The sequence below is a fragment of the Scyliorhinus torazame genome, chromosome 14, assembly GCF_047496885.1.
Source record: "Scyliorhinus torazame isolate Kashiwa2021f chromosome 14, sScyTor2.1, whole genome shotgun sequence".
NCBI classification, from domain to species: domain Eukaryota; kingdom Metazoa; phylum Chordata; class Chondrichthyes; order Carcharhiniformes; family Scyliorhinidae; genus Scyliorhinus; species Scyliorhinus torazame.
Genome location: NC_092720.1, coordinates 47,876,669 through 47,894,549, shown reverse-complemented (window position 1 = coordinate 47,894,549; position 17,881 = coordinate 47,876,669). Strand labels below are relative to the sequence as shown.

Genomic DNA, 17,881 nt, shown 5'->3' with positions numbered 1-17,881 from the left:
CTACCCTTCACGAGTCCCGTCTGGTCCTCATGAATCACCCCCGGGACACAGTCCTCAATTCTCGTAGCCAGCACCTTCGCCAGCAACTTAGCGTCAACATTGTGGAGCGAGATCGGTCTATACGACCCACATTGCAATAGATCCTTGTCCCGCTTCAAGATCAAAGAAATCAGCGCCCTGGACATTGTCGGGGGCAAGGTCCCCTCCTCCCTCGCCTTATTAACGGGCCCAGCAGGTCCACGTATTTCCAATAAAATTCAACCGGGAACCCATCCGGCCCCGGGGCCATCCCCGCCTGCATGTTCCCCAATCCTTTAACCAGCTCCTCCAGCCCAATCGGCGCCCCCAAACCAGCCACCTCCTCCTCCTCCACCCTCGGGAACCTCAGCTGATCTAGGAATCGTCGCATCCCCTCCTCCCCCGCTGGGGGCTCAGACCTGTACAGATCCCAATAGAAGTCCCTAAATACCTCGTTTATTCTCACCGCACCGTATTCCTCCCTCTATCCCTAGCTCCACCAATCTCCCTCGCTCCCTCCCTCTTACGAAGCTGATGTGCCAGCATCCGACTCGCCTTCTCCCCATACTCATAAGCCGCCCCTTGCGCTTTCCTCCACTGTGTCTCTGCTTTCCCCGTAGTCATCAGGTCGAATTCCGTCTGGAGGTTCCGTCACTCCCTAAGTAGCCCCTCCTCGGGGGTTAACACTTGTTAACTCCTCTGCATAACTCCTGTCCACCCTCAAAATCTCCCCCACCAACCTCTCTCTCTCCCTCCTCTCTCTCTTCTCCCTGTGGGCCCTAGTGGAGATTAGCTCTCCCCTGACCACCGTCTTCAACGCCTCCCAGACTACCCCCACCTGCACCATCCCCGTTGTCATTGGCCTCCAAGTATCTTTCAAGACCCCCATCATCCGCCAACAGTCCCACATAAAGGCGCCACAGCGGGGGCTGGTCCCTCTCCTCCCCCATCTCCACCCAATGTGGGGCGTGGTCCGAGATGGCTATGGCCGAGTATTCCGTTCCCTCCACTTTCGGGATTAGCGCCCTACTCAAAATGAAAAAATCTATCCGGGTGTAGGCTCTATGGACTTGGGAAAAGGAAAATTCCCTGGCCTGCGGCCTGGCAAACCTCCATGGATCCACTCCCCCAATCTGGTCCATAAACCCCCTGAGCACCTTGGCCGCAGCCGGCCTCTTACCCGTCCTGGACCTAGAACGGTCCAGTGCTGGGTCCAGCACCGTGTTAAAGTCCCCCCCCCCCCATTATCCAGCTTCCTACCTCCAGATCCGGAATCTGACCCAACATGCGTTTCATAAATCCGGCATCATCCCAATTCGGGGCATGTACGTTCACCAGTACCAACCGCACCCCCTGCAACCTACCACTCACCATCACATATCGACTTCCGCTACAATATTCAGTGCCTCGAACGACACCCGCTTCCCCACCAGTATTGCAACCCCTCTGTTCATCGCATCCAGCCCTGAATGAAAGACCTGCCCTACCCATCCCTTTCTCAGCCTAATGTGATCTGCCACCTTCAGATGTGTCTCCCGGAGCATAACCACGTCTGCTTTCAGTTCTTTTCAGTGCGCAAACACCCGGGCCCTCTTGACCGGCCCGTTCAGGCCCCTCACATTCCAAGTTATCAGCCGGATCAGGGGGCTACTCGCTCCCCCCCCCCCCCCGCTCTGCCGACTCGCCATCTCCTTTTCTAGGCCAGCCACGTGCCCGCGCCTCCCGCACCCTCCAGTCCCCAGGCAGCGGACCCCTGCCCCGACCACCTCTCCTACTTCCAGCTCCCCTTCGGCCAATGCAGCAGCAGCCCAGTTCCCCCCCCTCCCTAGATCCTCATCTAGCCATCTTGCTCCCTCCATGAAACTACCGAAAGTCAGCTGACTCCTGCTAACCCCGGCCTCTCCCGCCATTCCATCGACCCCCCAGTGTGAGAATCCCCCCACCCCTTGGCAGTCCGTGTGCGCTCCACTCCAGCACTGCCCTTTCCCCCCCGGCCCCACCCCCATCCTTCCCTAGCGCGGAAAAAAGCCCGCGCGTTCCGTCTGCCCCCTCTGGCGCAGCTCCTTTTTGCGGCCTTACCCCAACTCCCCATCCGCGGGCCTCCACACCCCCCCCCCTCCTCCGTGGGGCCCTGCCCCTCCAACACCGATGCCCACACTCTCCCACAGCCCCCACATCAAATCCATTCACCCATCCTCACCCAGCACCGAAACGAAAAGAACATTCTCCAAATGCAGTAAACACAGTAAACATCCCCCCATGACAAACCCTCAGTTTGAGTCCAACTTTTCAGCCTGGATAAAGTTCCATGCCTCATCAGGTGTTTCAAAATAGTGGTGCCGATCTTGGAACGTGACCCACAGTCGCGCTGGCTGCAGCATCCCGAACTTCACCCCCTTCCGATGGAGAACCGCCTTAGCCCGGTTAAAACCAGCTCTCTTCTTAGTCTCCTCCGCACTCCAGTCCTGGTAAATACGGATCTCCGTGTTCTCCCACCTGCTGCTCTGTTCTTTTTTGGCCCATCTCAGGACACACTCTCTGTCCATAAAGCGGTGGAACCTCACCACTACAGCCCTTGGCGGCTCGTTGGCTTTGGGTCTCCTTGCCAGGACCCGATGAGCCCCATCCAGCTCCAGGGGCCTCGGGAAAGCTCCCGCGCCCATCAGCGAATTGAGCATCGTGCTCATATATGCCCCGGCATCGGGCCCCTCCACTCCTTCAGGAAGACCCAGAATCCGAAGATTCTTCCTTCTCAACCTATTCTCCAGGTCCTCAAATTTTTCCTGTCACCTCTTGTGCAGCGCCTCGTGCGCCTCCACCTTCACCGCCAGGCCTAAGATCTCGTCCTCGTTCTCCGAGGCTTTTTGCCGCACCTCCTGGATCGCCGCCCCTTGGGCCTTCTGGGTCTCCACAAGCTTCTCAATCGGCGCCTTCATTGGCGCCAGCATTTCTGTCTTCAGCTCCGCAAAGCAGCGTTTAAGGAATTCCTGCTGCTCCTGCGACCACTGTGCCCATGCTGCTTGGTCTCCACCCGCCTCCATCTTGCTTTTCCTCCGTTGCACTTTCCGCTGCACCAGGATCACGTTTTTAACCGCTCCACTCCTGGTCCAATCCATATAATGTCGGGGGAACCTTGCTGTCACCTTCCCACATTGGGAGCCGTCGAACAATTGCCATTGGGGCCCCTCTGAAGAGCCCAAAAGTCCGTTCCCGGCAGGATCTGCCGAACGTGTGACCTACCTAGGCATAGCTGCAACCGGAAGTCCCCTGGAAAATGAAGTTGAAGCCCAAGATCAGCCATGATCATATTGAATGGCAGAGCAGACTTGGCAGGCCACAGGGTCTGCTCTTGTTCCGAGTGCTTGTGCTCTTGTGTTAGATGAACAATTTTTATCTTCATATTGTTGGGTTGGTCCCATTCATTTAAAGTCAACAGAGACTAGAATAATTTCAAGTCATCAGAAACCAGAATTTTATGATGAGGCACCATACTTGGAAGGAGTGGAAGCTGATTTAATTGGCAGGCCAAGTAGGAGAGAAGTAAGAGGATTCCCCACTTTCTGTAACTACAAAGAACAAAATAGAAAAATAAGTTTGAAAGTTAGATGATTCATTGAGAGGAAGCGAAGAAAGACCCAGGTAACTTACTGTAAAGCTATTGCTGATCAAAACTCAACAGATCCTCCAAATCTTTTTGCACCTCTGCAGCTTCTGACTTCTTGCCATGTGGAAAATATTCTGATCAATCTTTCTTAGGCCCAAAGGGGATTGTTTGCACTTTCCCACAATGAACTCCATTCTTTGAATGCTCAATCTGTCGATATCCTTCTGCAATCTTCTTCTACCATTATCACTTCTGTACCACTTAACATAATGCCATCAACAAACTTGCTTATATAGCCTTCTAATCCTTTCTCTAAATCTTTGATAAATATAGTGAAAGTCTAAGACCCCAGTTCAGATCCCTGAAGTGGTAGTGGGTGGAGAGGGTATCACAAGTTACATCCTACCAGTTGGAGTACACATCCCTACTCTCTCCTACCTCTTACCCAATTTACAAACCACATAAATACATTACTTCTGAACATCTTTTATTTGGAACCTTATTGAGCACCATCTGGCAGCCCATATAAATAATAACCATAAGCATCCCTTATCTCTCATATTAGTAATCTGCTCAGAAAAATATAACTAGATTAGTTGGACATGATTTACCCTTTACAAAATCCATGCTGGCTCTCTCTGCTCAACTCGTATTTGTCCTAGTGCTCAGTCACTCTGGATGCCTGAAATCTGAAATAAAAAAGAAAAGGCTGGATCAACTCAGCAAGTCTGGCAGCATCTGTGGAGAGAGAAACCGAAAACTCCACAGATGCTGCCAGACCTGCTGAGTTTATCCAGCATTTTCTGTTTTTATAACAAATTCTGGTAACTTTCCACAACTGATATTAAACTAAGAGGTCGACAATTTCCTGAGGTTCTCGTCCATTCTTCTTTTTTTAAATAAATTTAGAGTACCCAATTCATTTTTTCCAAATGAGGGGCAATTTAGCGTGGCCAATCCACCTACACTGCACATCTTTGGGTTGTGGGGGCGAAACCCACGCAAACACGGGGAGAATATGCAAACTCCACAAGGACAATGGCTCAGAGCCGGGAACGAACCTGGGACCTCGGAGCCCTGAGGCAGCAATGCAAACCACTACGCCACCGTGCTGCCCTTCATCCATTATTCTTAAGTAATGGATTAGCTAATAAACATTTAGCTTAAAATACCTCAGGCTTGACTTCTCCTTTCTCCGCATTGACTATTACATCAAGTTTGCCAAATATTTCTCTCCTTCAGTTTTACTGCCAGTAAATGGCAAAACTCTTAGGAATATAGAAAGTCAGAGAGATCTGGGAATGCAGGTCCACAGATCTTTGAAGGTGGCACCACAAGTGGACAAGGTAGTCAAGAAAGCATACGGAATGCTTGCCTTCATTGAACAGGGCACAGAGTATAAAAACTGGCAAGTCATGCTATAGTTGTATAGAACCGTGGTAAGGCCGCACTTGGAATATTGCGCACAATTCTGGTCGCCACACTACCAGAAGCATGTGAAGGCTTTGGAGAGGGTGCAGCGGAGGTTTACCAGGATGTTGCCTGGTCTGGAGGGTATTAGCTATGCAGAGACATGGAATAGACTCGGACTGTTTTCATTAGAAAAACGGAGGTTGAGGGGTGACCTGATAGAGGTCTACAAGATTATGAGGGGCATGAATAGAGTGGATGGGCAGGCACTCTTTCCCAGGGTGGAGGGGTCAGTCACCAAGGGGCATAGGTTTCAGGTCCTTGGGGCAAAGTTTAGAGATGTGCGAGGCAGGTTTTATACGCAGAGGGTGTTGAGTGCCTGCAACGGGTTGCCAGGGGAGGCTGTGGATGCAGATACATTAACGGTGTTCAAAAGGCATCTTGACAAATACATGGATAGGATGGGTATAGAGGGATACGGCACAAGGAAGGGCTGAAGGTTTTGGCCAAGGTACAGGCTTGGAGGGCCAAAGGGCCTGTTCCTGTGCTGTATTGTTCTTTGTTCTTCACTAATTCTGCCATCTGAATTTGTTCTGTTCCACAGTCCTAACTTTTGTATCATCCCTGAATTCACAGACCACTCCTCTAACATCTATGTCGATTATTTACAAAAATGGTAAAAAGCTGTATGGCTGACATACCAATTCCAGTGGACCAACTGTAGTTGACAACCAAGCAAATCCCCCTGAGCTACTGGTACAATGAGACATCATCTTGCTTTAACATTGCATCTGATGGACATCTGTTATACAAATATTAATTTTAGAATTCGAGCCCATATTGTCCATATAACATCAGCTCGAACACACCTGAGCAAATGTTCAATACCCCTATGTTTATAATTGTACATGTGCAATCACAAATTATAGTCCCATTCTCCCAGATTTGAACAGAAAATAGGTTTAGGAAATATATTTCCATGTAAATAAAAATAACCCATACAATCATTTTATTTCAGAAATAAATGTAACTTTTTATTTTATGAAAACAACACAATTTATACAATACTTTGAACATGCTATTGTGTTTCTCACCATATTATAAATTCTTTGGACTGGCTAAAGCAAATGAATGGCTGTGCTCTGCAGCGGTAAATTATTCTCTCCCCTTCCTTGCACATATCACTTTTTCCTGATATGGTTGAAACTTTGTTACCTATTGGGTAGGGGTAAAGCTATGGCGATACCACTATCACTTTCATTATTTAAATACCAGTACCTATACAAGGAACGTTTTGTACAGTGATACAAATGTTATAGATATTGATATAGGATTGTATTTATTCCTGTTTTCTGGGTATCGGGTATCATATCCAACATGGTCAATTGTAGCCTCTTTTCAAGAAAGTGCTCCTCAAACACACCAGTGAAAAAATGCAATCCAAAGAGAAAGTGGAATGGGAGAAACATAGCAGCAATGCACTAATGCCCTTTCTTAATTGTGAGCATTAGTTTCATTTTTATGGATGCTACAGTGAAATTGTACAGACCTAGTCGATCACTAATCGTACAGTCTTTACAAATAGTCAAGGAATTCAAAGGATAACGTCAAAACAGTTCTTATATTACAGAGGGAATTACCTCAGGTTTCAGTATACACAAGTTTATTTTTGCAAGGATCCAACGAGACCTGAGTTAACACTAACATTTTTTTCTCAAATGTAGCATTATGACAATGTTGCAATCCAAGCAATGTTGATCACAAGACATGCAACAACCAAGCTTCTACAAAACAGGTTGAAAAATAAACTTTATACAAATGTGCAGTGTTCAGTTTCTCAGAAATCTCTGGCACCAACACAATGTCTATACATAATGTTACTAAATTTAATCTTTGCTGGCTTTAAAACCCATTCAGAGTTCATTGTAGTAAGAGGTTCTCTTTAACTCACTTACACAGGCCATTTTCCAAATGTTTCTGTTCAGCACTTTTCTGAGCAGGACATTTGGTGGCAGTTTTTAGGCCCAGACTGACCAATTTGCTATCATTCTCCAACACCACTTCTGTTGGGAATTATCAGGACTAGCTTAATCGGGGAGGAAGAGTAAACCCATTAAAGTTCATTTGCTCATTCAAACTACTTGCGCTGTTGGTTAAGGAGTTTTAAATCTGGTTACAGAGAAGACCATTTTAGTAGCTGTGGTATTGTGCTGACAGTTAGTCAAAAACTTGAATTTCAGAATACAAACAAACTTGGTCAATTTGATTCATTCTTTTAAGTTCTCAAGTAGACACTGTGCTGTGCAGAAGACTAGCTTAATCTTGGGTGGATAGTTATTTGATGACACAAAAACACTCATGATTATGACAGAAAAAGTTTGTGATCAAGACTATCCTGCCCTAACCTCCTTGGTGAAGCAAAAAGTGGAATGACAAACGGGAAACTGATAGTCGCAAAATCAGGGGAAACTTTATAAGTGGTGTCCCATATGATGTCTTTCCCCAATTCTCTGGACCACACACTTTTGGTTATGGTACTTTGCTGGGACTGTGGAATCATTCCTATGTAATTGAAGATTATTTAGTAACCAAAGCAAATATCGTTTCCTCAACCATCCTTTGTCCTGATGGATATTGGCCCTTTCAACAAAACAAGACCGTTTCCCATTTTCAAAATGTACTTTTCCTTTAACAGAGTAGTTAGAAAAGTGACTTGCTACAAGTTGTTAATGGCAAAAGTATGAGGTAATTCTACTAAGAAGTATAATCATCAAAATATGTAACTGTAGAACATATTTTAATTGACTTTATCTTGAAACATTAAAAGCTATAAGCTTGCTCTAGTTTTGATTCAAAAACTGAAATGTTACTGCAGTTCTCAGAAAGAATATAATGCCACACATTTCAGTTTGAATCTCCAATTCAACAAGGTTAGTTTCACACTGTCAACGCAAACTATAATTTTGGTTCACTCCTACTTGCAGAATATGCAAGTTAGATTGAGTTGAGAATCTTCTCTCCCAGCTAATTGGCAAATATAGTGGGATTAAAACATTGCCCTCCACCCTCCTACCTGAGAATGGAATATAACCTCAGCAGACATTTGCCTCTAGTCCACCCTCTCTCAGCCAGACAACAGCAGACTTTAATAAACTGAATCGAGCCATCCAATTTTCTAACTAAATGATGTTTGTACAAGATAAATTGCTTGTTCTAATAGTATAAGAAGGGTGTGTGAAGATCCTAATTTCATCGCCCAGTTACGCTGCACTTGCACCGTGTACCTTTGTAAACTGAACAAAGCTAAACATCAGGGACATCAGGGTGACTTTGCAACTTCCTTTATTACTGGAACAGTTGTCTTTTGGCATTTATACAGGCTGCCAAGGTGTTTTGTTGCAGCACTAATTAGAATTTGTATTTTGTGGTACAGGACCACATTTTCAAATTTAGGCTAAATTTAAACCAAGGGACGCGAGGGAGCACTGCCAGCCTAATAAGTGGGAAAAAAATCCTTTGAAAGGCAACTGTACAGGGAGGAGGGACTGTAAGTTAATGTAGATCATTGAGAATGGGGGAAATGGATGGAAGACCAACAAAAGAACACTGCAATAGTTGAGCCTGGAGATAATAAAAGCATGGGCAAGCGTTTCAGTGTCTGAAGGTGATGTTACAAAGCTGGAAATATACAGGCTTTGTGATATGGAATCAGAACACCAAGAATGAGAACTTCACCCTTTAATAACTCAAACAGCTATATACTGATTACAATAAACCACTTAATTTGTATGGAGGGGGGGGGGGGGGTGACTGATTTAATAAAACTGATAGACTCAGAGTCTTAAGAAATTTTTCTCAGTGTTACGCAGATTTAATTTGTATTATGTCAGAGTGCCTGTGGCCTGATTTTCTCAAATAGATGTGTCAATTTGAGCCATGTTTCTCCTCTAACAAAATATAAATTTTTCATAATTAAATCAAGTTCATCATGTTCCCCTTTATTTGCAACACAGATAAAATTGGCCACCTCCAAAATTTAATCCATGCTCCCTAATGTTCACCAAGGCTCCATTGCCACCTTGAGCTAGTGGGGCAGGACAGTAAAGTGCAGTACAGATTTCTCCGCAATTACTGCCAAGGTTTACTTGTATAGCTTTGGTTGGTTTGTTGAAAGTTTATGTTGCTACTGCGACAACATCAGCTATGTCAGTTCCTTTCTCACTCATCACTACTATCCCTGCCCTAAGGGAGCACCATTGCTGCACCTCATGAACGGAATTTAGTCCAAGAAATTACTGTTTTGGGGAACTCTAGAACTTGAAATTATGACTTGAAAATCCAGGGTGTTGCCCTTCTACTGATGGGGATAGTGAACAAATCCAAAACTTTATTGTAATTATGTGAGGCTTTAAATCCACGGTTCCAATTTGCAGGTTTGTTTAACACGGTCGTAAAGAGGAGAAAATTAAGCATATTGAAGAAGATAAATACTTTGACAGATTTAGCATGACTTGCTCAGTACAAATTTTCTTTCAGTAAACTAGTGCCGATGGCTTTTAAAAGATTGCATCTCCTGAATGTAGCTAAACTTTACCTTGATAGGAAATTCAGGACATCAAACTGAATCATTCAACTGTCTTTTAGGAAAGTAAATTAAATAATTATTAGAATATCCAATATGACAAATTCAATGCAAAATATAAACACAACTGTAATCTACTGTCAACAAGTTATCAAGTAAAATTTATATTATATATTTATATATATATTTATATACAGCAGACTGTTGGGTTATGCCATAAAATTACAAATATTTTCACCAAGAACAAAACAAATAACCTGTTACTTTTGAAGAATACTGTCATTTCAGAAGCTGACTCGCACTTCCCAGTAGCACCACAATGCACAGATAGTGCGAGAGTGGGTTAGTGATAGTCATTTAATACCCTTTGCTTCGAGACTTTTACTCTGGAAAATGCTGTCTGGGAGTATGTAGGTAGCATATTTCGCAATCCCTGCAAGGTAAGAAAGGTACTGGGACAATAAACCAGTAATGTCTTGAGGTCTCTCTTCTGTTGAGAAGCTGATCATCGCCTATAGGTCAACAAAAAAAAAAGTTAGTTTGTCTTGTGGACACTTTGGTTGTTCTCAGTTGTGTAGACATCACACACTGAACCACTGTTTCATTTAAAGGCTCTGACGCTTTTTCATATAACTGACAAGACTGGCTTTGTGACAGAAAATGCAGATAAATAAGCTTCAATAATCAATCTATCTGTATTTTTGGGTTTATTAAAAGTTTGGAGAATAATAACCTTGAGTGGAACAAAGTTTAATGGGGAAATTTGCTCACTAGTCATATTATTACATCCCCTCACTGCAAAGAAATGGCCTGCAGGGGGCATAGAAGCATTATTTGATGCATCAGATTGTGTAAATTCTGTAGTAAGTGTTTGTGGCTCAAGGAACATTGGCTCTTTGTCATAGAGCTGGAGACCAAGCTACAGCCACTGCAATGTCTGCAATGGAGGAGGAAAGTTATCTGGGCACTTTGTTCCAGTAGTCAGTCACACTCCTCATGATGGTGTCTTCTGATTTGAAGAATGGTCAAGGAGAGAAGGGCATGATTGTGAGTGAGGCAGGTATGGGGACCCTGAGATAGAAATAGAGGAGCCACTTGTAATTATCCAAAAGGTTCTAAGTGCTTGCAACCTGTATGAATGAAAATGGGGGCTGCAGGGTGGATGAGTAACTAATTGTGGCAACATGGTACAGCTGAGAGCCAGAGTCCAGAAGGCTGTGTTGCCTGTCTAATGACAAAGTTCAGGACTTCTGCTCTGTGCTGGAGAGCAACCTGCAGTGGGCGGGGGACGATCCAGTGGTCATGGTCCACTTCGGTACCAACAGACGGGACGAGGGAAGAGGATCTGCTTAGGGAGTATGAGCAGCCAAGGCCTAAATTAAAACGCAGAGCCGCAAAGGTGATGATCTCTGGATTATTACCTGAGCCATGAGCAGATTAACATAGGGTAAATAAGATTAGGGAGTAGAATATGTGGCTCAAAAACTGGTACAGGAGAAATGTGTTTAGATTCTTGAGGCATTGGCACCAGTACCTGGGAAATGGGAGTTTTACTGTTGGGACGGCCGTCACCTGAATTGTGCTGGGCCTAATTTTCTGGCAAGTCGAATAACTAGGATAGACAAATTAGTAGACAAGACCGAGGGTAAGCTAGTAATAAGATAACTGATAACCAGAATATGACAGAAATGGACAGAGTGCACCAGCAGATAAGGCCGGAGGCTGCAAAAATGGCATAAACAGAGTTAAAGGCTCTGTATCTGAATGTATTTAGCATTCACAATAAAAGAGATTAATTAATAGCTCAAATAGAAATAAATATGTGTGATCGGATAGCCTTTAAAGAGAGCAAGATGTCAAAGGCTGTGACCTGAATATTCAAGGACACATGGCATTTCGGAAGGACTGGAAGCTAGGAAAAGGCAGGGAGATGTAGCTCTGTTAATTAAATGTGACTTTAGTGCATCGAGAGAGATGACGCGATGAGGACACGGAGTGATTTCGGACAATTTCTTGGAGCAGCAAATTTTAGAACCAATCAGCCAGCAGGCTATTCTAGTTCTGGTATTGTGCAATGAGACAGGATTAATTCATGACCTCATAGCAAATGGCCTCTAGGTAGCAGTGACCAAAACATGATTGAATTTCACATTCAGTTACTAGTGTTTTGAACTTAAATAAGGTTACCATGAGGAAATTAAGGCAGAGCTGGTTAAAGTGAACTGGGAAATTAGGTTAGGGGATAAGTCAGTAGAGATGCAGTAACAGACATTTAAGGAGATATTTTGTAACATTCAGCAAAGATACACTCATGTAAGAAAGAAAGACTCCATGTGAAGGACGTGGCTAACTATGGGAATTAAAGATAGTATCAAATTGAAAGAAAATGAACCCAATTCCATTAAGATTAGTGGCAGGTTAGAAGATCAGACAATATGGTAACCAGCAAAGAATGGCTAAAAAAGGGAGAAATTAGAGTATGAGCAAAAGTTAGCTCGAAAATAAAAACAGATAGTAAGAGTTTCAACAGGAATTTAAAAAAGGAAAGGATAAGTAACATGAACGTTGATCTGCTACAGAGTGAATCTGGGGAATTACTGTTGGAAAATAAGGAAATGGCAGATGAACTGAACAGATATTATGCATCTGTCTTCACTGTAGAGGATATAACTAACATCCCAGAATAAGTGCACACCAAGAGATGAAAGAGAGAGTGGAATTTAAAACAATTACCATCATCAGGGAAAGAGTCTTGAGAAAACTATTGAACTAAAAGTTGACAGACATCCAGGCCTGATGGACTTCATCCAAGCATCTTAAAAGAAGTAGCTGCTGAGATAGTAGATGCAGTGGATTTAATGTTCCTAAATTCTGGGAAGTTCCCATCAGATTGGAAAAAAGTGAATGTAACTCATCTATTCAAGAAAGAAGGTAGAGAGAATGCATGAAAGCACAGGCCAGTGAAGGCTATAAGACAAAGGAACACAATTAGGCCATTCAACCCATCAAGTCTTCTCCCCCATTCAATCATGGCTGATCGTTTCTCATCCCCAATCTCCTGCCTTCTCGCCATAACTCCTGATTCCCTTATTAATCAAGAACCTATCTATCTCTGCCTTAAAGACACTCAGTGACTTGGCCGCCACAGCCTACTGCGGCAATGAGTTCCACAGATTCAATGAGATCCCCTCCTCATTCTTCTACACTCCATTGAGTACATATCCAGAGTCCTCAACCACTCCTCATATGACAAGCTCTTCATTCCGGGGATTATTCTTGTGAACCTCCTCTGAACCCTCTCCATGCCAGCACATCTTTCCTTAGATACGGGGCCCAAAACTGCTCACAATATTCCAAATGGAGTCTGACCAGAGCCTTATACAGTCTCAACAGTACATCCCTGCTCTTGTATTCTAGCCCTCTTGACATGAATGCAACATTGCATTTGCCTTTCTAACTGCCAACTGAATCTGCATGTTAACCTTAAGAGAATCCTGAACTACCGACTCCTAAGTCCCTTTGTGCTACTGATTTCCAGAGCCTTTTCCCTTTTAGAAAATAATCTATGCCTCTATTCTTCGTACCAAAGTGCATAACCTCACACTTTTCTACATAATCTTGCCACTTCTTTGCCCACTCTCGTAGCCTGTCCAGGTCCTTCTAAAGGCTCTCTGCATCCTCAACACCACCTGTCCCTCTACATACCTTTGTATTATCTGCAAACCTAGCAACAATGCCTTCATGTCCTTCTTCCAGATCATTAATATATATTGTGAATAGCTGTGGTGCCAAAACTGACCTCTGCGGAACATCACTAGTCACCAGCTGCCATCCTGAAAACGACCCCTTTATCCCCACACTCTGCCTTCTTCCAGTCAGCTAATCCCCTATTCTTGCCAGTACCTTGTCCCAAATACTAGGGATGGGCAATAAATGCTGGGCTAAACAGAAACGCCCACATCTCGTAAGTGAATAAAAACAAATACCATGGGTGACGTCCACATCCCGGAAATGAATTTAAATAAAATACCATGGGTTCTTATCTTATTTAGCAGCCTCCTGTACGGCACCTTGTCAAAGGCCTTCTGGAAATCTAAATAGATCACATCCACTGGTCTCCTTTGTCAAACTTCCTCGGTATCTCCAAAGATTTGTCAGGCATGAGTTCCCCTTGACGAATCCGTGCTGACTCAGTCCTATTTTGCTATGCACTTCTAAGTACTCCGCAATCCCATCCTTAATAATAGACGCTAAAATCGTACCAACAACTGAAGTCAGGCTAACTGGCTTACAACTTCCTGCCTTCTGCCTCCCTCCCTTCTTAAACAGGGTGTTACATTAACCATTTTCCAATCCTCTGGGACCTTCCCTGCCTCCAGTGATTCCTGAAAGATCACCACCAATGCCTCCAAAATCTCGTCAGCTATCTCCTTCTAAACCCTGGGGTGTAGTCCATCCAGTCTGGATGATTTATCCACCTTCAGACCTTTCCGTTTCCCCAGCACCTTCTCTTTGGTGATGGCCACTTCATTCATCTCTGCCCCCTGACTCTCCTGAAGTTCTGGTGTGCCACTGGTGTCTTCCACTTTGAAGACTGATGCAAAGTACCTATTCAGTTCTTCTGCCATTTCTTTGTTCCTATTATGGGCCAGACCCCATTGGACGCCCCCCCCAAACAGGCCACCCCCCGACCGTTGCCAGCAGAGTTCCTGCCGGCAGCGACCAGGGGTGAACGGCGCCGGCGGGACTCTGTCGTATCGGCGCGGCCGCTCGGCCCATCCGGGCCGGAGAATCGGCGACCCCGCTGATTCCAAGCGCCTGCGCCGTGCCAAACGGCGCCGATTTTCCGCACCTCGGAGAATCGCGGCATCGTGGCGCGGTTGCAATTCTCCGGCCCGTTGCGTGGCTCAGAGAATCGCCCCCAGCATCTTCTCCCTCCTTATTACTTTTTTAGTTATCCTCTGCTTGCTTTTAAAGGCTTCCCAATCCTCTGGCTTCCCATTAATTCTCGCTACATTGTATGCTTTTCCTTTTGCTTTTATGCTGTCCTTGACTTCCCCTGTCAGCCATGGATACCTTGTCCTCCCCTTAGCATGTTTCTTTGTCCTTGGGATGAATTGCTGTTGTGCCTCCCGAATAACTGCCAAAACCCCCTGCGATTGTTGATCAACTGTCTTCCCTGCTGGGCTCCCCATCCAATCAACTCTGGCCAGCTCGTCCCTCATGTCTTTGTAGTTACCTTTATTCAATTGTAAAACCATTACATCTGATTCCAGCTTCACCCTCTCAAACTGCAGGGTAAATTCTAACATATTCCATCCCCCGACCGCACATTGGGAAGTCAGACCATAAGACGGTGCTCCTTCTCCCGGCATGCAAGCAGAAAGTCAAGCGGGAAAATCCAGCTAAGAAGGTCGTGCAGTGCTGGTCCGAGGAAACAGAAGAGCTCTTACATGACTGCTTAGAGACAGTGGACTGGTCCATATTTAAGAACTCAGCGACCAACTTAAATGAGTATGCCACTACCGTCACAGACTTCATCAGCAAATGTGTGGACAACTGCGTGCCAAAGAAAGCAGTACGTACGTTCCCCAACCGGAAACCATGGCTCAATTGCGAGACTGACTCCCCACTGAAGGACAGATCTGAGGTGTTCAAGTCAGAGGACCCTGACCTATACAAGAAATCCAGGTACGACCTCCGCAAAGCCATCCGAGATGCCAAGAGAGAATATCAAACCAAGCTAGAGTCACAGACAGGCTCTCGACGATTGTGGCAAGGACTAAACAACATAACGGGCTACAAAGCGAAGCCGAGCAGTATCTCTGGCAGCAGCGCACCCCTCCCCGATGAACTCAATGCATTCTATGTTCGGTTCGAGCAGGTAACCAACAATCCGCTGTCGAGTGCCCCAGCAGCCCATAACTCACCAATACCCACCATCACAGCTTCCGAAGTCAGATCGGCCTACCTGAAAGTGAACCCTCGGAAGGCGACGGGCCCGGACGGGGTCCCTGGTCATGCACTCAGAGCCTGCGCAGATCAGCTGGCAGAGGTGTTCGCGGACATCTTTAACCTGTCCCTACTCCACTCCGAGGTTCCCACCTGCTTCAAGAAGACCACCATCATACCGGTGCCAAAGAAGAACCAGGCAACGTGCCTCAATGACTACTGTCCGGTGGCCCTGACCTCAGTCGTAATGAAGTGCTTTGAGAGGATGATCATGAAGCGCATCAGCTCCATACTCCCAGAATGCCTTGATCACTGCAATTTGCATACCATCGCAACCGGTCCACAGCAGACGCCATTTCCCTGGCCCTACACTCATCCCGAGAGCATCCCGACAACAAGGACTCCTACATCAGACTCCTATTTATTGACTACAGCTCCGCCTTCAACACCATAATCCCAGCCAAGCTCATATCAACGCTCCAAAACCTAGGACTTGGCTCCCCACTCTGCAACTGGATCTTCGATTTTCTGACCAACAGACCACAATCAGTAAGAATGAACAACACCTCCTCCACAATAGTCCTCAATACCGGGGCCCCGCAAGGCTGCGTACTTAGCCCCCTACTCTACTCCCTGTAAACACATGACTGCGTGGCAAAATTTGGTTCCAACTTCATCTACAAGTTTGCTGACGATACGACCATAGTGGGCCGGATCTCGAATAATGACGAGTCAGAATACAGGAGGGAGATTGAGAACCTAGTGGAGTGCAGCAGCAACAACAATCTCTCCCTCAATGCCAGCAAAACTAAAGAGCTGGTCATTGACTTCAGGAAGCAAAGTACTGTAGACACCCCTGTCAGCATCAACGGGGCCGAGGTGGAGATGGTTAGCAGTTTCAAATTCCTAGGGGTGCACATCTCCAAAAATCTGTCCGCCCACGTCAACGCTACCACCAAGAAAGCACAACAGCACCTATACTTCCTCAGGAAACTAAGGAAATTTGGCATGTCCACATTAACCCTTACCAATTTTACAGATGCACCATAGAAAGCATCCTATCTGGCTGCATCACAGCCTGGTATGGCAACTGCTCGGCCCAGCACCACAAGAAACTTCAGAGTTGTGAACACCGCCCAGTGCATCACACGAACCTGCCTCCCATCCACTGATTCCATCTACACCTCCCGCTGCCTGGGGAAAGCGGGCAGCATAATCAAAGACCCCTCCCACCTGGCTTACTCACTCTACCAACTTCTTCCATCGGGTAGAAGATACAGAAGTCTGAGAACACGCACAAACAGACTCAAAAACAGCTTCTTCCCCTCTGTTACCAGACTCCTAAATGACCCTCTTATGGACGGACCTCATTAACACTACACCCTGTATGCTTCATCCGATGCCGGTGCTTATGTAGTTACATTGTATACCTTGTGTTGCCCTATTATGTATTTTCTTTTATTCCCTTTTTTTCCCATGTACTTAATGATCTGTTGAGCTGCTCGCAGAAAAAACTTTTCACTGTACCTCGGTACATGTGACAATAAACAAATCCAATCCCAATCCAATCCAATACTGTGGTAGAATTGGTATAATGATTCCTTCACCTTAAGTTCCCTAATCGAGTCTGCATAAATTACACATCACCAATCCAGAATTGCTTGTTCCCCAGTGGACTCTACCACAAGCTGTTCCAAAAAAACCATTTCATAAACATTCCACAAATTCCTTTTCTTGGTATCCGCTACCAACCTGATTGTCACAGTCCACCTGCATATTAAAGTCTCCCATGATTATTGTTATCTTGCCTTTCTTAAATGCCTTTTCTGTCTCCTAATTTATTTTCTGCCCCACATCCTGACTACTGCTAGGGGACCTATCAGGGTCTTTTTTTCCTTTGCGATTCCTCAACTCTACTCAATCAGATTCTATGCCTTCCAACCTAATATCGCTTATTGCTATTGAACTAAGTTAATTTTTTTACTAACAATGCAACCCCGCCCCCTCGGTCATCTGTCAGTGCTTTCAATAGGACATATATCCTTGGATATTTAGATCCCAGCCCTGATCCCCTTGCAACCACGTCTCTGTGATACCCACAACATCATACGCACCAATTTCAATGTGCACAACAAGCTCATTTACCTTGTTTTGTATACTGCGCGTATTTAGGTTCAACACCCTCAGTCCAGCAGTGACCGTCCCCATTCTCATTGTTTTCCCTTTATGCTGTGCCAGGAATTGGATTCCTGCCTCTTTCTATACTCTCTGCTCTATTACGTGTTCTTGAAACTTTACTAACCTCTCCTGAGCCC

The 17,881-nt window shown here is 45.3% G+C and overlaps 1 protein-coding gene across 15 annotated transcripts in view; it reads right to left on the bottom strand.

Annotated features, from left to right (window-relative positions):
- Positions 1-6,039: 6,039 nt before the first annotated feature.
- Positions 6,040-17,881, bottom strand: part of tnk2b (tyrosine kinase, non-receptor, 2b) — a 543,428-nt gene continuing 531,586 nt past the window's right edge. For all 15 annotated transcript variants that reach the window (XM_072474109.1, XM_072474118.1, XM_072474119.1 and 12 more), the window contains one exon: positions 6,040-10,126. In XM_072474109.1, the coding sequence (XP_072330210.1) occupies positions 10,120-10,126 (7 nt within the window). In that variant the 3' untranslated portion in view covers positions 6,040-10,119. The remainder of the gene's footprint in view (positions 10,127-17,881) is intronic.